We start from the raw sequence: 21325 nt of genomic DNA, 5'->3' as shown, positions 1-21325 counted from the left end.
CGCCCGTCGCCGGCGCTGAGCTCAGGGTCCGGCCGCGCGCTCGTCCGCCCGCAGCGAGAGCGCAGCGCGTGGTCGGCGCGACGCCGGGAGCCGCCCGGCTGCGGGGAAGCGCCCGGCGCTTCCTTTGCGGCCCCTCTGGCCGCGGTGGCAGGAAGGGAGCCAGACGCAGCGTTTGCGGGGGTCGCGCAGAAGGCGGAGGTTTTATTTCAAAGCGCCGCCAGCAGCCGTTCACGTCGGTCTTCTGCTGCCTGGCAAAATCTCGAAGAAGAAACCGTCAAAGACAAGAACTGTATTTCCTGAAACAGCAAGAAAGTTGGTTTGAAAATCTTTACACATGGCCAATAGTATACAGATACCATTTGCTAATAATGTTAATAGAGAACGGATTTTTCTGAGATGCTTGGCAAAATGCCTGTTTCTATTTCGCCACATAAATGGATTTATTTTACAGATGAATTTAGTGTTTTCTTATCAGTGTAGTGGAATAAGCAGCCTGAAACACATAACTTCAAAAATAATTTTAAAAAAATATTTATTTTTAGAGAGAAGGAAAGAGAGGGAGAGAAACATTGATGTACCCACCTCCCCAGCTGGGGACCGAACACGCAACCAGGCCTGTGCCCTGACCGCGAATCGAACTGGGGCCTTGGCTTTGCAGAGCGACGCCCAGTTACCTGGGCCACGCGGGTGGGGGCTCAGCAGCAATTCATTCACACTGTACGTGTTATGGGGGCGGCGATACTGAGCGTCCCAATTCCAAAGGTTTTATGATACGTATGTGGCAATTGTATAGAGAAGTTTAAGGAAACTTCACATTTTTACAATACATTTTCATTCAAAACAAAATGGGTTTTCCCATTTATTCGAGCCTTCTTTTCTGTCCCTCAAAGTTGACACATTTTCTTTAGATACATATTATCTTTCTTGATAAGTGGCTTTCAATTAGTTTGTCCTTCATGCTCCTCTTAAGAACGGGCTCTTCTTCGGTTCTGCTTGTTACAGGGGATCTTCCTAAAGGGCCAGCCTTGCTCGGAACGTTCAAGCCTCGCAGGGGCTCCGCGTTGCCTGAGGATAAACCCGCCCGCAAAGCCCTGCGCGGCCTGGGCTCCCGCGCCCTCGGCCTCCCCGAGCGGCCCAGGCACGCGCTCCTTGAGCTCTGAGTTTGCAGGGACCTCCCCGGGGAAGTGGGCCCCTCCGATGAAGTCAGGTAAAGTCGGGGCGCCTGTCTGATGCTTCCGTGTATGACAACGGAGTTAGAACTAGTGGTGTGATGATGCATTTCACGCTGCCTTCCCACAGGAGGCCCGGGGGTCTGCCTGCCTTTCTTGCTGCTGTATCCGCGGTTGCTAGACTCTAATAACCACAGGTGGTTGTCGTTGAGTGAAGAAGGCAGGGTATTTGGGTAGAAGTCACGCGCCCTGGCTTTTCAGGCCGGGAGCACTCAGGCGTCCACGGTCGAGGACATGGAGACGGTAAACATCACTGTGATACATCATCTTCACATCACTTGACACATCAGCAGTGACTTTCATGAAGAGCACGTGGCAACATAGGTTATGGTAAAAGTGAAGCAATCAGGATCAATACAGAGCGACGACAGCCGGAAGGTAAGGGGCACAAATCCAGTGGTTTTTATCTGTTGCCTTTGCAGCCCAGAACAGTGCCTGGGCCACGGCAGGCTCTCTGCAGATACGTGCTTGAATCAATGCACAGGTGTAACGCAGGGGTGAGACTGGAAGCTCAAGCAGTGTCAAGGGTATTCAGGTGATGTGCTTTTTATCCTTTTATTTTACGTTTTCGCAGTTGTTTACAATGTAGCGGGGTAACTTGTATAATGAAAAAAGTTTTTCCTAAATTGTCAAAGCTTTTCCACGATGGCACAGCACTGGGTGGCCACCAGAGGGCAGCAACGCGCTACTGTTGGGGATTGTAATCACCAGACTTAAGTTTCTTCTACAACTAAAGCTTTTAGGTGGTGCAGAGGTTTAGTTTGTGTCTGGGACCTTCCTGGTGACAGGAATCAATCCCGTTTCCCCCTTACCTACATGCCAACCCACCTCTGCCTGCCTCCATAACCAACAATACCTTTACATACCAAGCTTGCTTCCCGGGACCGTATGTATCAGCAGCTTCCTTTGCTCAGCCAGGCTGTGCCTGAGCAGCCAAACTTGCCCTTACTTAAGCAGTATGTTTATAATTGTTTTGGTTTCAGATATTGAGTGGTGTCTCTTCCTTCAACGTTGGGGCATGTTTCTTTTATGTCTCTATTTTAACCAATCAGAGCCCAGGATCAATACCTGGAATGATGAAGGGATGGCTTTTTAAAGGTTGGCACATTCTGAGTTGTGCTTCCCTGCTCTTTGCCCGGTGGTTAGGATCCTGTTCTTCCAGCTTCTCGAGAAGACCTGCTTCTTGAGAAATCAAGGCCCCTGCAGCCTGTGTGATTCTTTCCAGGGGAGAGATTTTCCCAGTAGTACTCCCTAACCCAGGGATTTAGTATCCATGACCTTATTGTTTCCAACTTTTAACATAAATTTCATACTTCAACTCTGAGGCTGAGCCCTGACCAGGTGGCTCAAGTGGTCGGAGTGTCATCCTGTATACCCAAAGGCTGCAGGTTCGACTCTGGGTTGGGGCACATAGGGGAGGCAAGCGATTGATGTTCTCTCTCTCACATCAATGCTTCTGTCTGTCTCTCTTTCTCTCTCCCCCTTCCTCTTTCTAAAATCAGTAAGAACATATCCTTGGATGAGGATTAAAAAGAAAAATTGAGACTGAGCAAGTAGCTCTGACAGGTGCTTCTGGAGCGGGAGGGGCCTGCTGTTGATATCTGATACCTGTGCATCTTCTTTACTCCTAAGTTACCCCTGAGGCTTCTACTCCATTAGGTGAGCGGGAAGCCTCTAGTACCCGCAGAGATCATCCAGTCTGGCCATGGGGGAAACTGCGCCCAGGCGCAGCGGGTGGATGTTCAGAGTCACAGAGCACGTCAGCGGCCGAGACCAGACCAGGCTCCGGGGCCTCCCGAGCGCGCCCCTTCCCCACCCTGCCCTTGGTTTCTCCCGCTGCCGCAGAAGGGCACTCTGGTGTTGTAGGCAACCTTTCATGTAGAAAGCGAATCAGTCAAGCTCTGAGAGAAGTTACGTTCATAAACTTATATTTTTATTCTTTCTGTACATATTGGCAATGGTAAAGCTTAAAGATGCATGTCCTATGAAATATGCAAAAACAAGGAATTTACATAAATAATTTATATTTCAGAAAATTAAAGTTGAAAAATATTTTCCACATCATTAGAGTTCACAGTATTTAAAGTAAATTAAGCTTTCTTAGATTTCAAACTATATTGTCTCAGCAAGAGTGATAAAATTTAATCAGGAATATAATGATCAAGTTTCTGTTTAATTCAGTGCATGAGTAGACACTATTTCGGTATCAGGCTGTTCCCGCGCGGAGGCTGCAGCATCACTTCCCAATCCTTACATCCTGAGTGGCTGTGACCCCCGCAGAGGCCACAGGGCATGGAATGGTTACCGCATCACCAAAACCACCCACAGTGGGCACATTCAACCAAGTGGTAACGTCTGGTGGTCCGATGCCTCATTTCCACATAATACTTTTTATAGCCCTGAAAATGGAAACCTTGGCATCTAAACACAGGCGAACATGTTAACACTAATACAAGGCACTGTGCTATGGGGTTTGGTTTATTTATAGGAAAGGTCGTTTGCATAGATCGCTAGCAGTTTAGTGTGCAGTAAGAGAGAGGGCCCGGCGTGCGCGGCCTGGCGATGGGAGAAGCGGAGGGCGCTCCTGTGCCGTCTTCTCCAGCCCCCGCCCGGCGGGCAGGCGCCCGAGGCCCCTACAGGAGAGTCTTCCGCTCAAAGAGCTGCAGGTCAAAGCGGACCCAGACCTCCCCGGTGGGCACCTCGTGCAGCAGGAGCCGGCGGGTTGTGGGGCCTTTGCTTTCCTGTTCTGTTCGAATTTTTGCCACCGGAATTTCGGTACGACCCAGGAAATCTGGAGAATAAACATGTGCGAGTCAAGAGACTTCTTTATGAAACCGTTCAAATCCAAAACAAGTGACTCCTTTTGGGTAATGGCTGTGGGACACTGCACGGAGGCGCATGTGAGAGCAGATCCGGGGGAGGGCAGCTGCCTGTTTGGAACCCCGTCTCCGGCCAGGGGACGGCTCACCCCGGGCGCGCAGTGCCGCTCTGACCTATGTGGGCAGCGGCAGGGGTCGGAGACGGAAACGCACCCGAGGCTGCCCCTTCCGAGAGGCACCCCCGCCCGGGCCGGAGTGAGCCGCGATGGCCGCGGGGCTGCGCCACGTCCCTTTTGGGGCGTGGGGCAGAAACGAGGCAGAGCACCTGGACCTCGCCCCAGGTCTAGGTGCTGGGGAGACCTCAGACCCCCCAGACAAGTTATACTTTACCATCTGGTGAAAACTGGTCCCTGTCAAACATGGTGAGACACAGCACGTCTTGGTAAAGGTCCTTAACAATGAACTGGCAGTTAAAGTTCCACTTGGGGTTCAGCGTGTCCTGGAGGGTCCTGGTGGTGTAGCTCTGGGAGCCCATGCTCACTTCACAGTACGGGTTGCTCTTTCCTGAACGAAAACGAACCAAGGGCATGTGTGGCACATGCAGCTGAGTGACAACGGGGCCTTCCTTGAGCACAGGCAGGATCCAAACGGATGCTTCTCTGCAGACCAGGCAGCAGGGATTGCTGCCTGAGGGCCCCTGTCTCCCTGTGGCCTCCCTGTCCCCAGGGCTGAGTGTGCGTGAGCCGAGGAGTGACTGGGCAGGCGCGAGCGCCCGGCTGCTTCCCCAAAGCCTGGGCAGGGGTCGGTGCAGCTCCCGCACACAGAGGCACGGAGGGGCACGCACCGGTGCTTAGTGGGCAAACAGAGCAATATTGGTCCAACAGCCATGTTAGTGACACTGGAAACAAGACTTTTTAAAAGCATCCCATTGTCCAGTGCTCAGAAGAGTCCTCAGCAAACAGTGGGGCCGTTACCACACCCGTTGAATGAAGGAAGCATTTACCGTTCGGTTTACAGGCTTTTAATTCTGTGGCTTCAATGACGTGCACCATCAACCGCCCGATGCCCGAAGTCTTTTGAGAGCGAGCTACAAAACAGGAAGATGGGTCACGCTAATTTCTCCTCTGAGATGCAGGCAGCAAGCGCAGCGTTGGCGCTGAGCTGCTCCTTCTCACCGCCTACCTTTCTGGCCCACCTGCGCTCTGCCCAGCCTTGTCTGCCGCGGCACGGCCCGCAGGCCAGCGGCGGGCTGCTCCGCATCTTCGCCCAGGCCATGTCCCCTGCCACCTCTGCCTGTCAGCATCCGACTCACGCTTCAAGGTGCAGGTCCAATCTCACACCTCGCCTCCCAGACCCCTTCCCTCCTCTGCGCACCCCACAGCCCGCTGGGCCTGGAGTTCCCCATTAGGTCTGTCTCCTCCACTAGGAGGAGCCACTGTAGGGCACAGACTATGTATCTTCCTCCCATGTGCCCCTCAACTGCCTGGCCAAGAGTGGTATTAATAAAATTATAATACATTATATTCATTCAGCACTTATTGGATACTTACTAACATTTATCAGATACTTACTTTGTGTTAGACCTGTGCTAGACACAAATTACATGTTATTTAACTACACGGTTACATATGTTCTTTAAACTACACGGTCACCCTATAAGGCAGCTCTTTAACTGTTGCCCCCACAGAAGACAGAACTGGGGCTTAGGAAGGACTGAAGCGTGCTCAAGGCACAGAGCTTCTAAAGGGCAGGGCCAAACCTTACACGTCAGGCACCAAAGCATCTTTTCTGAAGCACTGACTGTATTTCCAATTATGTGCAAACACTTCAGCTTACAAAGCAGTTTCACTTAGACCTTATTTATTTAAGGAGGTACTCAGGAATGCTTTTAATACGGAGAGAACTGAGTCAGTGAAGTCAAGATTATCTTGGTAAACACGAAGTTAGTGAAGCAGGTTTTGCCCTCACGGGTTAGAAAACTGACACAAAGGCTGCTTGGTGAGCTGCTGATTTGCCGAAGCTCAGGGCATGTGGAACTCTCACCGTGAGGAGGGGCCCACCTCTCATCGGCGCCCCCTTTCCAGGGTGGGCAGGGCCAGGCCCTGTTCCACTCTGCAGGCCGGGTTTAGACCAGCACGCGGCCCACCACAGAGTAAGTAGCCAATAAATGCCTGAAGAATTAAACACGTGGAAAACACATGTACAGATACTGACGTTAAGCAAAACTAACATGGACAAACTTTGATTGCATCTTTGACCAATTAAGAGATCATTGTATGCTTTATAAATGATTCATTCATTGATTTTCCAACAGCAAGCCTTTACCATTAAAACGGGATTTAATCAGCAAAAGCGGAGTTACACGTACCTTTCGGGAGTACATAACAATATAAGGGGAACCTGAATAAAAAAACATGTAAAGAACTGCAACTACAGCAGCCAGGAACATACACACTGGACAGGGAGGGAACGCCCAGGGGTGAGGTGGGGGGACAGGGTTTCAAAGGCAGCTGTTTGACTAGGCAGGGTGGGGGCCCTGCGTTTGGGGGTAAGAACTGTGTCCTTAATTTGGGAGGCAACAGCGAAGGTGCATAAGGAGGGAGAGAGACCCTGAGAGCAGCCCTGTGAAAAGAAGACTCCAGAAAAGGAAGGGCGTGAGTGATGGGCCACGGGGGTCCGCGGGCTATCGCCTGGGTGGGGGCTATAGGTAGGGCCTCAGCGGGGCTGTGCCCCTGGGGAAGGGGGGACCAGGCAAAGGGGAGGGAGAGCAAAGGAGGGAACGCAGGGCGCTGACTGGAGAGGGGTGCGCGTTGGGGGCGCGGTGGGCAGAGAGCAGGCTTCCGGCCCAGGTGGCTGAGGACCGCGCAGCCAGCGCAGAGACCCTCGGGAGGACCCCGCGCAGAGGGGGCTCACTCATCTCGCTGGAGGCGCCGCTTTGCGGTGCCCGCAGACACCCAGGAGAAGCCGTGCCTGCGCAGGGTGGGCTCTGAGCCGTCAGCCCAGCCGAGGCTGGCGGGACAGGGATGAGGCGGGGGGGTGGGGCGGGGGAGAGGGTGGGGCAGAGCCGCACTCGGGTGCAGCAGGAGGAAGGAGAGCGAGGAAGGAGAAGGTGGCAGGAGATTCGGTGGTAGGAAGACCCTCACGGGTATCAGGGGTCCAAGGGCGAGGGAGGACCCTCCACTTCTGGCACTGGGTGCAGGGAGCTCAGGGAGGGAAGAGAGCCAAGCTGTCCGTTTGCTGGTGCTGTGCGAGCCATTTGCACAGACTGATGGGGACAGTGTGTGGAGTGACAGGCTGGTGACTGAGGAGGAGCCAGGGGCAACTTAAGGTCCAGGACCTGGCGTCAAGGGACAGGGCGGTGGGGGCTGAGTGAGGAGGGGCAGAATGAGGCTGGGGTGGGAGAGGAGGGTAGAGGGTGTAGAGCTGAAGGGAAACGGGCCACAGAGGTGGGGCTTGATGGAGCAACAGGGCGCACGCGGAGGCGGGGCTGTGCACTGCAAAGGCTCCCCTTCCTGGAAGCCGGAGTGAAGGAGGAGTGTGGGGGGGCAGGCAGCCCAGCTCCCAGGGGGTGACCCCAGCTTGCAGCGAGCGGGGCCGAGGGGCTCAGGGAGGCCCCCGAGGTCTGGAACAGCTGCGAGGGGAGTGAGGGGCAGCAGCAGCTGGGCTGTGCTGTCCGATGGCGCAGCAAGTCTGTCTCTCACTCCCATCCACCCCCACTGCAGGCGCGACAGCAGCAGCCTGTCCCGAAGGTCGGACCCCACCCCGCCCCTCGGCTCCCCAGGGCCCCCTGGGGGGCCGGTTCCCACCGTCCAGGGCGCGGCCCACTGACTACCTTGATAGGCCTTCTCCCGTTTCTTCTTCTCGGTGTCAATGTACTGCTCCGAGGCGGCCTTGATCTTCTGGACCCAGGCAGTCCTGGAGGAGAAGCAGAGCAGGCCCGTGGGGGCTTCCCCACGCCCCTCGCGGGTGCACCCAGGGGCCCACAGCCCCGCACTCGCTCTTCTCTCTGTGGCTACCCTTGGCTCGAACACGTTTCCAATCACAGACCTACCATTCACTCAGCTCCGAGATTCGAGGTTCGTGTGCTAACTGAGGGTAGAGCTGAGAATTTCTAGACAGCTCGGGACCACTTACAAAACAGCAGGCGCTGGCAAGGGCGGGGCGCGCGGGGTGGTGGGGGGAACCTGGGCAGCTGCGCAGGGTGACAGGCTGCGCGGCTCACCGGGTCCTGAGCAGAGGAGGGGCAGCCCTGCCTGCGGTCACGGACGTGCTGTCTGAGCCACGCCCCACGGACAGGGGGCTGGCCAGGCAGGGGGGTCGGTGGGGGGGAAACAGATGGTGGCCACACAGAGGGGCTGGGGGAGGCGGGTAGTCTGGCTGGTCCTGGGGGTGAGGGAATGGGACTGTGTCCGCAAGGCACACGGAGGGTCCCCGAAGACCAGCGGAGCACAGGCTGTGTCGCCTGGGAGACTCCTGCAGCGGCGCGGTGTGGGCTCTGCCCTGCGGGAAGGTCCCGAGGAGGGCCTAGAAGCGGCACCGCCCAGGAGGCGCCCACAACAACCCGGCACATTTAAATGAAGGCCTGGCGGCGGGGCTGGACCGGGGACTGGCTGTGAGAGGCCGAGGACGCAGAGCGAGCAGGGCTTGAGCACGACCGCAGAGGGTTTTATGGTGGAGGGACATCCAGCCTTTCTCCTAGATGTCAAAGCAGGTCACACGTGGCCAGGACTGACCTCTCATTGATGTTGTCCGTCCGGAGAGTGTAGACGCGGTCAATGTGGGAAATGTGGAAGACAGGCTCATCGCTGGAAGGGTCTGTGGGCAGTTTCACCAAGACTTCGTTCAGGAAAATGGGCTGAAAGAAGCGGGGCCAGAACCTGGGCGTGAGATGGGCCAGGACACCTGACCGGCCCTGTTCTGAAGAGCGTATGGGGAGGAGAGAGGGTGTGGCTTCTAGAGTCTTCCATTTGGGGAAAAAGAAATTGCCTCCATTTTATCAAAGTACATGCCTGGGGCAGATTGGGTGTCGCTGAACTGAGGACAGGCGCTCTGGGCAGCCAGGGCTGCTCACGTGACAGGCTCTCTCCTCCCCACAGTGACACTTGGCCTTTATCATGGGGGATCAAGTGTCGTGTTTGCCAGAGCGGAAGGTGGACCCCAAAGCTGGAGCCCCCCCCGCCCCACCCCATGGCTCTCCCAGGGGCGGCAAAGGCCCGGCCACACTGGAGCTTCTTCCCCGGGAGGTGACAGAGGAAGCGTGAGCCATCTGGAAACAGGTGTAGCGTCCCAGGAGGACAGGGAAGGCTCAGTTGGGAAGGAGGCCCTGAAGATAAAGGAAAAACCTCACCCCCTCCTGGGGCTGCTGCCAAGAACGTGGCACTTACCATTTTGTACATTTTGAATTGAGCGTTCGACTTAGAGCTGAAAAGTTTCTCGGAGCCCGAGGAGATAGCAAACTGCTTGATCATGTGGGTGAGGAGCAGGAAGTCATTGAACAGGAACCCGTGCAGCTCCTTATTGCTCTTGGTCTTGTACAGTTTCCCACTGTGCAGAAGCTTCCGGGGCCCCAGGCAGTTGGTGAGGGAGTTGAAAATAAGTTGCTTAAAGAGAAAGGAACTGTCAGTTTGTCCGTCCCAGCACAAGCCATCCCAGCATCCCCCTGACAGGCTGTGGACCTGAGGGAACTGTGACAGAATTTTCTAGTTGGAGTGTGGATGTGATCATTCACCTTTTTCCAATGAACTTCTCTTCACAGTTCAGGCCGGCACAGTGGAAATGATTACTTACACCCATGGAATACTGACTCTGTCAGTCGAATTCAAAGATCTCAAAGTGTAAATACCAAGACTCTCTTTATGAGAAAGACGACAGCCGAGGAGGGGCAGGGCGGGGCGGGGCGGGGCGTGCACGCGGCTGAGCTGCAGTGCAGACAGTCCCACCGGTGGAAGGCCCGCACCCGGTTCCCACCCGGCTCAGCCCACCGGCCTCACCTCTGTGAGGCCTTCGCACTGGACGTGCGCCTGGATCCACTCCAGCCGGTCTGAATTCTCCTTCTCCCGGACGCCTTCGTTAACCTGAGAGCAAAGCTCCTCTGCCCGCTCGAGGGCCAGCTTCAAGGAGGAATGGTCTACGTGCTTCTCGGGGGTGTTTTCCAGAATCTGCAAAAGAGCGGCCGGTCACGTGGGAGGTACTGTGTCGACCACCCGCCGACCCAGGGGTCCCGGGACTGTCTTCAGTGCCCCCTGGGTGCTGTGCGGGGCACCGAAAACACTACGGTGAGCAAGTCAATCATTTGTCCTTGAGAAGCTCATAGTCCCACCAGTTCTTGGGGAGACAGGTGACACAGTCACAAGAGAGTATGCCACGTGCTGCATGGATCGCGTGCCCTCCGGTCTGTGGGTCTCCGATGGCTCTCCAGCTGCATCTTAGTAACAGGCGGTAGGTTAAAGGGCACCTCTGGACTCCCCCCGCCCCCAGGACCTGAAGCCACGTGCCTTCGGGTGAACCCTCCAGTATAAACCAGCTGCAACTGTGAGAAACGTGTGAGTTTGCTGAATAGAAATAAATGGTTTGTAACTTCTGGTGGGGGAGGGTCATCGAACCTTTTGAAAAATCTGATAAAAACAACGAATCCCCTGCCACAGTAAGAATACAATAAAATTATGTGGTCAGCATGTAGATAAACACATTCCGTTCATTCTTGAAGTGACTTCAAACTAAAGTTACAAATGTAAAAGAACAGGGGCCGGGAGCGAGTGAGCCCCTCAACAGATGACTCCCATCTGGACTCTCTCACCATGAGAGTCCATAGTTCTTTTTCGTAATTCCAAATGTGACAAACCCCTGAGTGGCTAAAGGCTTTTCTTCCTCATTTGGTGGCAAAACCTGACCTAAACTGCAGAGATGTATTTATTTATTCTACTCATAGTGATTGCTCATGCATTCACTGTAGGGATATTACTGTGTTTGGCTATAGGTGCTGCCCAGGCTTTTCTGGGGTGTCATACAGTATACAGTGTTTGAGCTACATCCTGAATTCTGAAACACACCTGGCCCAGATAGTTCACGTAAGGGACTGTGTGTGGATTGATGTGTATGGAGTTGGCGTGGTATCAGAGCTGTAACGTGAGCTCTGTGATGTAAGACCTATGTTGAGTTAACATGGCTTAAAGAGCGGTGGGCAAGGCATAAGCAATAAAAGCAATAGTCTTGTATTATTTCTATTGTTTTTCTTTGTAAGATGACTAATATTACATCAATGATTGTTTGTGGAATAATCCTTTGTAACATGTGCCTTCTCCTTAGACGATATTGGCTCAAGAGGCCCACGCTGCTTCTGTCAGAAAGGTGGATGGCATTTAGAAGGACTGTAGTCAGCAAGTTGAGGTGAGGAGATGAAGACAGCTCTGTCTAGGACAGGCTGGGCTGGGCACTCCTGGGACATCTCGGTGAAGGTGGTCAGTTGGCCAACAAACTTAGGTCTCAGTAGAAAGACTGAATTCAGCGCATGGTTGTGCTAATGGTGGGCTCTGCCTGGGCTTAAGACGGGCTTCACACCTGGAGACCCAGAGGGCCTGTATTCTGCCCAGACATGCTCAGGGCTCCCGGAGGCTGCGGGAGTTTCCTGGGTGGGGGCAGGTTACAACCTCAGACGCTTCTTTTTGCTCACTTTTAGGATTTAGCCCTTCAGATTGTATTGTGTGTGCATGTTCTCTCTCTCTCTCTCTGTCTCGGTGCCTGGCCTGTCAGACAGTGTGGTCAGACCATGGGGCAGAGCAGCTGGTGCACTGGGAGGCTCGCCGACTACCAGCCTCTGTGGCCCTCAGAGGGGCCTGCTTCTCGTCCCGGCGGGCACTCACACTTCTGATGAGGAGCGGGTAGCGGGTGATCCTCTGCATGGGCTTCAGCAGGAAGCTGGAAAGGGGCATGCCTTTGCATCGAGGGTCGGACGCCAGCTTCTGCAAAATAACCGACAGGCTCATGAGGAAGTCACAGCTGCAGTGAAAACAGAGGAAACACTGGCTGTGCTCCTGACCTTTTAGGTTTCCAATTTCTTTTAAGACCCCAGGATCCAAAGTGATACGTCCGGATTAGCAGCAGGAGTATCTCAGCTCGTGTGCCAAACCCAGCGATGCGCCTCCTTTCTTAGCCTGCGTGATCGTAATCATGCCCTCCTTTGCTTCCAGAGCCTCTCAGCTGTCTTCCCGGTCCACGGGCTGCCTCTGTCAACTTCACTTCTTCTCCTCTACCCATTCTTAACTGCTGGTGCTGCCCCAGGTCGCCTGCTTCTGAGTCCCAGAGTCTGACCCAGACCCTCTCTGGAGCTCTGCCCCCGCCACATTACTCTCCTTCTCACCTGGATGTCCCAAAGACACCTCAATACCTCAACATACCCCAAAATGAAGTCCTTGTCTCCTGTCACAAAAGCCTTCCTTCCTATCTCTATGCCTACTGGAGCTGGTGGCGCCATTCTGTGCCCACCCACCTTCCCCCGCACCTAGGAGTCACCACTGACGCCAGTCTCTCTGTTTCCTTAGTAGGTCTCAATTGCCCGCACCTCTGCCCGCCCATTGTCCGTGCCTTATTCGTAACAAGTGCTACCATTTATTGAGCACCTGCTATGTGTCAGGCAATGAATGTGTTAGCCTTTGCCAGTTCTGGCCCTTCTTTCTTCTGCTCCTTGGCTAGTTCATATTTATCTCTGAGGGCACACACAGACCATGCCTTCTCTTGCCCAGGCTCTCCCCTACCCTGCTGCCTTCCCTGCCTTTCAGAGGTCCTTCTTGGGCCCCCATAATAGCCCGCGGCCACCTCCACGGGAGCGACTCCTCTGGACGGGGCTAACACAGGCAGAGGTATCATGTTTGTGGCGTCTCCACGCCCTGCCCCCCAGCCTGTTAGCTCCAGGAGGCCACGCACTACATCTTACGTGCTTCTCCCCCGGTACTAGTACTAGCCTGAATAGAGTAGCTGCAGCTCCAGGATGATCCATTTCAATGACTGACAAATTATTGTGCTATAATTCCTCTAATCATTTCCCACTATGAGATATTAAAATCTCTCTCCTTTTGGTTTTGGTTATATCTATAAATGTTGCTATAACAAGAATCTTCATGGTTTTTACTTCTCTATTTTCTGAGCCTTTTGAAAAAGTAACATTTTAGAACATAGCTTATGGTCACAGTTAGCTTTTTGATGTGATCAATGCTCTGTGATTCCATAAGACTATATACTGTTTTTATTTGTTTTTACTACTTTGACCATGGTGATGACGCTGACATTCTAGTTACATCACGACTGTTCCTGTTGTTTGCAAAAGAATTTTAATCTTTTGCTATGCTTTAGATGGTAAATGTCCTGTTTTTAATTTTGCTATTATTTAAAAATATTCACATGCCCTCCCAATTCTACATTTATCTAATCCAATCAATGCTTGTTTCTATGATCTTGGTTTCTTTCTGTTTCTTCTAGTTCACTTCTAGGCAACCCCTGATCACCAACTGAAGAGTTCTGTCCTCAGCAGCATATGTATTTGTGTGCGTGCGTGTGTGTGTGTGTGTGTATACACACATATATAAATACACACACACACACATATATATATACAGGAATGAATAGATATATTCTATATCTATCTATATATATATATATATATATATATATATATATATTCACTCCTCAGTGTCTTATATTGAACCATCTGTGCCTCCCTGAGACCATCCTAAGGAAGAGAAATATAATCAGTACTTACTGAATGCTTACTATATGCTGGTCTCTGTGCTAACATACTTTAAAAGTGTATCTGATCATTTCCTGGTTACAGATGAAGGGGCTGATGGCACCAAATGTTACATAACTTGTTCTGGTCACACACTGGACAGTTGATGGGGCTGGGATTACAACCCATGTTGTCTGATTCTGAAGTGTGTCTTGTTCTAAGCATGATATTATCTTACTATCTTGCCTCCCGGGATGAACCTCTTTGGTTATGATAGACCCTTCTTTTCACATAGTGCTTAATTTTATTCACTGATATTTTAATTAAGGTTTTAACAACTAGCCCTGACTGGTGTGGCTCTGTGGGTTGAGCGCCATCTTGCAAACCCTAAGGTCACCTGTTTGATTCCAGGTCAGGGCACATGCCTGGGTTGTGGGCTACATCCTTGGTTGGGGGCCTGTGAGAGGCAAATGATTGATGTTTCTCTCGCATATCGATGTTTCTCTCCCTCTCTTTCTCCCTCCCTTCCTCTCTCCCTAAAAATAAATAAAATCTTAAAAAAAAAAGATTTTTAACAGCTATATTTGTAAGAGATATTGAGTTATAACTTTTTTTTTCATTTTTGTAATTAAATACAAATAGCAAAACAGGCCTTCGGCCAGGGCCACTTTTGTCTTATACAATGAATTAGGTAGGTCTTCTATTTTTTCCTATGGTCTGTTACAGTTTATATTACATGGAATAATCTATTTCTTTATAGGTTGAGTTCACCATTAAATCTGCCAAGTGACCCCAGCTCCTCTTTTGGGGTAAGTTACTCAATTTTTTCCTTGGTTAACAGTATCCTCAGGTTTTCTATTCTTATTGAACCAGTTTTCAAATTTTCATAGAAAACTACAATTTTTGGTAACGTTTTCAATATTAGTATATATTTTTGAATGATATACCCTTGGACTTAAAAAAATCTTTGTATCTATTGTTTTTACTCTTTTTTGATTAGATTTACCTAAGTTATGCTTTTCTAGCTCTTTTCAATGTCCCTGTTCTTGGATATATTGATATCTTTTCTGTTTTTATCTTTATTGCTTCCTCTATTTTCCTTTTGGAATTTTTGTCCTCAGCCTATGCATCTTCTATTTTATGCTTAATTATGTTTCCATTGTTCCCTGATAATAAAAATATTAAAGTAAGGCATGCTTCCAGAAGGTATGGCTGTGGCTGTGTAACAGATCCCAATATGTAGTACTTCATGAACTTAAAAAACTGACAAGAAATGTAAAAAAAAAGCAAGAAAATAGATTTTACTTTCATTTCCCTCACCATTTTAACACATTTCTATTACTGAACGACATCAATGAAAATGACTTCTCAAAACATGACATTCTGTTTTAACAATCAGTTATCGGACGCTCCCTGCTGTGCGGGGCACGGTGTCACTGACTCACTGTGTTATACCGCAGGCTGTCTTTTCTGAGTACAGTGCGGCCGGCCTTCCTCCTTACCCACTGCTTGTTTTTAATTTATGACCACGGCATTGAGGCACCCATCGTCTCTGGAAGGTCTGATGATATCTGTGTACACTCCTAATAAATGCAGAGGATTGGAGAGATGCATTTTATGTATCTCCTAATCCTGGTGCCGCCATTTTTTCCTACCCTCATTTCCTTTTGTCCTGTTTCACTCATCCACTCATTTTAAGTCTTATCTTGTTCCACTTTACATTTAAGTAAGCTTTTTATATTCTTTCTGGAATATGAAGGATATAAAGTAAATACAATTTTACAAAATTAAGAAAGTAACATTCTGGATTTTTTTGGCGGGGGAGGTATAAAGTAGCTGATTTATATAAACAGCCTTAAACAGCACTCTGTTATATTAAGATGGGCAAAACCATGGGCCCAGTGCCAAGAAAAATCAACACGAAAGGCAACACGAAGCAACCAGAAAAATCTGTGCCATATGAGTGTTTCCTTCGGAAACTGATGGGGATAGCGTGGCAGTTCCTGCTGTGCCCGCGCAGCCTCTGCCTCAGGCTCCGCACGAGGCCCCAGAGTGGAGTTACCTTTAAAAATTCTTTGAAGTCCGCGTCTTCATCTGTCTTATGCTGCAGCAGAGCCGCCCCGTTGAGCTGGCAGCTGCAGAACCGGATGTAAGCCTGCATGTGGGACAGCTCGGCCGCCAGGATGTCCCCGATCGTCTGCACCGGCATCTTCTCGCCCCCGGTCTTCTTGCGCACCCGCAAAGCCCTGCAACCAACACGCTCGCTCACTTTCTGGTTCTAAGTGCATGTTCTGTGGGGCCTGAGGCTAGTGATAACCAGCGAGTTACCCAAAAACCTCTGGCACCTTCTGAGGGGACGGTCAGAAGGAGGAGGCAGCTTGGCCAGAAAGCTCTCCTGGCCAAGCCAACTTGGATGAAATGTTAACAGAGAATAAGAAAATGTGGTCGATACACTGGGGTGTTTCTCCTAGTTCATTTCTATACCTGTGAACTGTTCTGGTATCACCTTGGTTTCTTAGCAAAGTTTCTTTTGACAAATTCTACCCTGTTCTCAGCGGAACCAAAAAGAAAGAAAATTTCCATACTCTGCAGGGAAAAAGGGAGTGGAGCCCCCAGGGGCCGGGCTTGAGGTGGAGGGAGCCTCTGCCAGCGAGCGCTGCTGAGCCCTGGGGAGGAAGGAGTGGCTGGCGCTGGGCCTGCGGGTGCCTCCTCCCAGGATCCTGTTCCCCTGAGCGCAGGGCACAGAGAATCGCCCCAAGGAATGGAATTTCGCCCGGGGCTGAGGAGGCTGCCAAGCTGGCCAGTTATGTCTGGGCCAGGAGCTGCCCCTCACCTCTGACTCTACTGGATACAGAGCCAAGTATGTGTGGATACAGTGTTTGCTTAATGGTGTAATTTCTTTGTGTAATCAAAGTGTTTTCTCTGTTACATTTCTTTACTTCAATAATGAGGTATTTTACAGTTACAGGGCATTTCTGACAATGATAATAAAGTGAAAAGCCTGAAGGAGCAGGAAGCTGTTGAAGGGCCTTTGCTGAGGGGCCCTGCGGGGAGTTAGGGGTGGATGCCTCAGTCCCGGGGGAGGGGGGGCTGCTGCAGGCACAGGGGAGGCTCTGCACTCACTTCAGCAGCTTCGTGTTAGACATGATGAGCTCCTTCCAGTTAACGAAGATCAAGGCCATTTCTCCTTCAGTGAGAGAGCCTGACTCCGCCATCGGCTTCTGAAAAACCTTAATTCAAAACACAAAAGTAAGTTAGCTTGAGTATGAATATGCAACCTATGTGGTCTAAGTCAAACAACACCTTCATACACTGAAACTAATCAGGTCATAGCTTTTTAAATAAACATATTTATGACTATTACCTTTTAATTGAATAATTTCCCTACTTATTGCTATTTGGGCTCCTGTCAAGGTTGATTCTAAGGCCTGAATCCAGGGTTCTCACCAAGGACAGGAGAATCACGCACTCTATCTGGGGGTGTTATGAAGGCTGGGCGCAACGCGCCTGCCCCCGGAAGAGTTTGCAGAGTTGGGGAAAGGCGATTGTCGTCAGGTTGAGCACCTCAATGTTCTGGAAGCAGTTTGTGAGAAGTTCAGCAAAAGAGACAGTGACGACTTGTTACCCCCAAGACTGACTGACAAGCAGATGTGGATTTCAGACATTGGCTGACAGGGAAATAATAATACCCCACATCGGTATTCCACAGCACTTAACGGACATACAAAGCACTGATATGTACACATAGATGCTGTGTGTGTGCACGTGTGTGTGTGCATGATGCGGGGGTTCTCATTAACTTCATAGATGATATAGGTCAAGCTATGTCAGGCATTATTATTCCCAATGGACCCATGAAGAAGTAAAGGCTGAGACAGTGATTCACTCAAGGTCACAAACTCGAATATGGAAGAACTAGAACTAAAACTCAACTCTTTTAGATGTTAAGTCCAAGTTCCCACTAAACACCTAGGGAATGACTTCAAGGAAATAGTGAAGTTGCCTCAGACAACTCTTCTCATGTCCGATCTTTCCAAAACACGAACAACATGGCACTCTCTACTGAATTTGTCCATTGGCCACATAATAAGATGAAAACTCCTTCTCAAGGCCCGCGAGGCCTGTGAGATCTGCCCCCGCCAACCTCGCCTGCCTGTCCCTCAAGTATGGCACGCCAGCCACACCGGACTACTTGCAGGGCCCTAATTCCCTTTATAGGTGCCTTCCCGCTTCTACTTCCTCTTCCTGGCACAGAAAAATCGTCCTTGCCCTTCAGGTCTCAGCTGGAGCCTCGCTGGGAAAGTCCTTCCCGGCCGGGGTGATCCCCTTCCTCTCAGCTGCCCAAGCACCTGAGCTCACCCCTCTCCCCGCCCTCACCGCACCTTCTGTAACTGTCTGTCTGTCTGTCCACGTGACCGTGAACTCCTGGAGGGCGGGAACATTCTCTTTTATTTCTGTTCTCTAGCATAGCGCTTCACATTGGTTTTCCATTGATCTTGACTGAACTGAGCCAGACGTGGAGTCCAAGAGTCGAGATCCAAGTGCTATGAACTGGCCTCTCTCAGCCGCTACAGTTCCACAGTCAGACTGAAGAGGCCAGGACACGCCTGCGAGAGCAGCCCGCGGAGGGCCGCTGACGAGCTCCGGGGCTGCTCCTGAAGGGCAGGGAGTGCACCTGGGGTCTGTGCCCTCACTCACTGGTTGACTCACGTTGCTTTGTTCATTGCATGAGCCTGCTTTGTGCCAGAGGAGGCAAGCAGAGGGGGTAAGACGGTCGGGCCCTCTGGGAGCCTCCATGGGAACAGCGATGAGGTGGCTTTGCCTGTGAACAGTGCTTTCCACCCTAAATCCCTGACCCCAGCATGACTCCTTGCCCTCAGAGGGTCTCCTGAGGTGGGCAGGGTGGGGATAACCAAGGCCTCACTGGTTAAATGACCGGTTTGAGGTGGGGCAGTCACGTGGCCCCGTTCACCTTCTGTGCTAATGCCAGAGGGGCACCTCCGCACCCTGCACAGTCCCGCGGGACTGCGATCTGACCGGAGGCAGGGCCGATCCTTGAGGGAGTTAGTAGAAAAGACAGGCCTCTCCTACAGGCCGTTTTTCTTGGTCAAAGTGGTGCAGACACAAACACACCGAATCCCTTCAGCTCTGGTGCGAGGGCTGCCTGCCAAGGCCGGGCTAAGTGCCGGGGACGCAGGATGAAGGACATGGTCTCAGTTCTTGGGCGCCCACAGCCTTGCGGCAGACAGATATTGTCACCCGTGAAGTGGTGCGCCATGTACAAGGGAGAGGAACAAGCGTGCCAGGCTGGAGGTCCCGGCCTGCGTGCAGGGTGGAGAGTGACTCAGGGCAGGCCTTGCCGGGGGCGGGGGCGGGGTGGGGGGGGATGTGCAGACGCCGAAGCAGCCAGCCCCTGCTCCGTTTCTGTTAACAAGGTCACGGCCAGGTATATGTTGCACCTTTTGGGCCTATGTGGGGTGGCGGGGGGGGGGGGGTGTCACCTGTTCTCAGGTGGTTTATTTAACTGGGCTTCTCCTCTGAGTGCCCTGACACATCCAGTGGGAACTAAAAGCCATGGAAACAAAAAATATAATAGAACTATAAAGCTTAATTTTGTTCACTCAAATACAAATGATCTTAAAGAACTGCTCCAACAGCTGATAACTCAGAGGTCACGGGTGACACCAACAGACACAAACCTAAACAGCAAATAGATGATAGTTGGGAAGTATTTTACAATATGGTCCTAGTTGGTTTTCCAAACTGATAACAAATTTAGGTGAACACTCCCACTGCTTAATAATTTCTCTGAAAAGATCAAAGTTTATGAAAATGTCAGGTGTCAAAATGGCATTGTAAATAAAGTTAGGCAAAAAGTTGAGGTAGAAGTTCCCATCTACGCTACATCCTTGTCCTTCCCAGAGGGGGCCTCCACCACTGCCCACGGAGGCACTTGAGGGTCCTCTTGTTCTTTCTCTCTCTCTCCACTCTGAATTACCTAATCTGGGAAAAACAGTTGACTTAAAATCTCCCAGCTTCACACCCTCTCCAAGGGGAAGGGAAAGCATTTGAAGAGGGCGAGGACTCCTGTCACTACTTGAGAATTCACACATCAAAGGCGACACCTCACTCTGAGGCCCCAAGTGCCGTCCACTCCTGAGCCGGTGAATGGCGGCCTCTCACCTCCACGACGAGCTGCAGATCGTCCACATACCGCTCTTCCGTCTGAATCAGCTCATGAATGTAGCCCTGCCTCTTCCTCTCCATCGGCTGCATGGTGTCCAGGGTTTGGAGATCAGCGCACCCTATGGAAAAACAGGGTAGAGTTTCAAAACATTATTTTAGTCTTCTTTGCAGAAAACAGATGTCTGTCAGCAGATGTGCTGGGTTTCCAGATGCTGCCTTCAAAGAACTACACAACTCTCTACAGAGCACTGGGACTTCTGTGGACGGCGCGCGCCTGCGGACAGCGGGCTCGGGGGCCGCTCGATGCGCCAAAGCAGCGAGTGAGCCACGCCTGTAACACGTCGATGGGGTCCCAATTTCCTTTCCAAATAGTAAATGACAGAATTAAGGATTTTAAAAGATGGTCTCAGAGAGATCCAAACTATGTTGAGCTTGTGAAGAATCTATACTAGTCTCACCATCTCAGGACACTTTCAAAGATATGGAAACAATTAAATAACCCCATGCTTGAGACCAATGTTTTCCAAACCACAGGTCATGAGCTACCAGTGGGTCAAAAAACAAATAACCACTAAAATAAAGTGAGTCTCCTTGGGTACTGTTTTGCATGTCATTGCTCTGTATACCACCTGGATACGTGTGTCACACTTTGGGAAACGACGCATTAAAACCCACAAGCATCAACCTCTCTATCTGCTCTGTATCTTGGGATAATAGGGAAAGTCTCAGATATTTTATCATTTCTAAGGCTGGAACACATGTGACATTAGCTTTATCAGGATGAATGTGGGGACCATCCTTGTACCCCATCCCTAGCTGACCCTTCTGCATTTCATTATAATGGTATGTAAACTTTCATTCTCTGTTCAAGTCTCTATCCTGATCCCCTACCCTCACCTTAAGATGTTCTTACCTATGACATCAGAGGAAAAAAATGCCCCCTTTACTCCCTGCCCTTTACCGCCTTGTTCACTCACCCCTGTGCTTCCCTCCTGTGTGTAGGGACGAGGCTGTGCCTCCTGCTTCCTAACACCAGCATGCAGAGCTGGCCCTCTCCTCAGGCCCTTCCCTGGCCTTGCAATAGCCTGGACACGTGGTGAAGGGTCCCTGCCACCCATTATTTAAAACAGACAAGCACCCTTCCTTCTGTCCTGCTGCCTCCTCAAGCACCCTCACTCTGGTCTCACTGCCAAATGCCACTAGAGGGTCTACTCTCACGGCTAGTCCCCTAGCTCTCCCTGCCACTTCAACAACTTAGGGTACCTTGGCCTCTGTCCCCCTGCTCCACTGACGCTGCTCCTGTGAAGGTAACAGTGACCACTGCCAAACCCAGCGGCCCCTCCGGAGCTGCGTCCTCCTCCACTTGCCCCCAG

At 51.3% G+C, this 21325-nt stretch overlaps 1 protein-coding gene across 3 annotated transcripts in view; it reads right to left on the bottom strand.

Annotated features, from left to right (window-relative positions):
* Positions 1–3219: 3219 nt before the first annotated feature.
* The window catches only part of ITSN2 (intersectin 2), a 114702-nt gene continuing 96596 nt past the window's right edge, over positions 3220–21325 (bottom strand). For all 3 annotated transcript variants that reach the window (XM_054569072.1, XM_054569083.1, XM_054569094.1), the window contains 11 exons: positions 19950–20071; positions 16890–16996; positions 15829–16012; positions 11908–12006; positions 10039–10206; positions 9433–9648; positions 8782–8903; positions 7881–7963; positions 5052–5135; positions 4439–4612; positions 3220–4020 (listed from right to left, as the gene is read on the bottom strand). In XM_054569072.1, the coding sequence (XP_054425047.1) occupies positions 3863–4020; positions 4439–4612; positions 5052–5135; positions 7881–7963; positions 8782–8903; positions 9433–9648; positions 10039–10206; positions 11908–12006; positions 15829–16012; positions 16890–16996; positions 19950–20071 (1517 nt within the window). In that variant the 3' untranslated portion in view covers positions 3220–3862. The remainder of the gene's footprint in view (positions 4021–4438; positions 4613–5051; positions 5136–7880; positions 7964–8781; positions 8904–9432; positions 9649–10038; positions 10207–11907; positions 12007–15828; positions 16013–16889; positions 16997–19949; positions 20072–21325) is intronic.

Source organism: Pteronotus mesoamericanus, unplaced genomic scaffold (genome assembly GCF_021234165.1).
Source record: "Pteronotus mesoamericanus isolate MK-2021 breed Mesoamerican mustached bat unplaced genomic scaffold, CSHL_Meso_final contig_101, whole genome shotgun sequence".
NCBI classification, from domain to species: Eukaryota; Metazoa; Chordata; class Mammalia; order Chiroptera; family Mormoopidae; genus Pteronotus; species Pteronotus mesoamericanus.
Note: the sequence above shows the minus strand (reverse complement) of the source record. Positions and strands in the feature narration are given on the sequence as shown.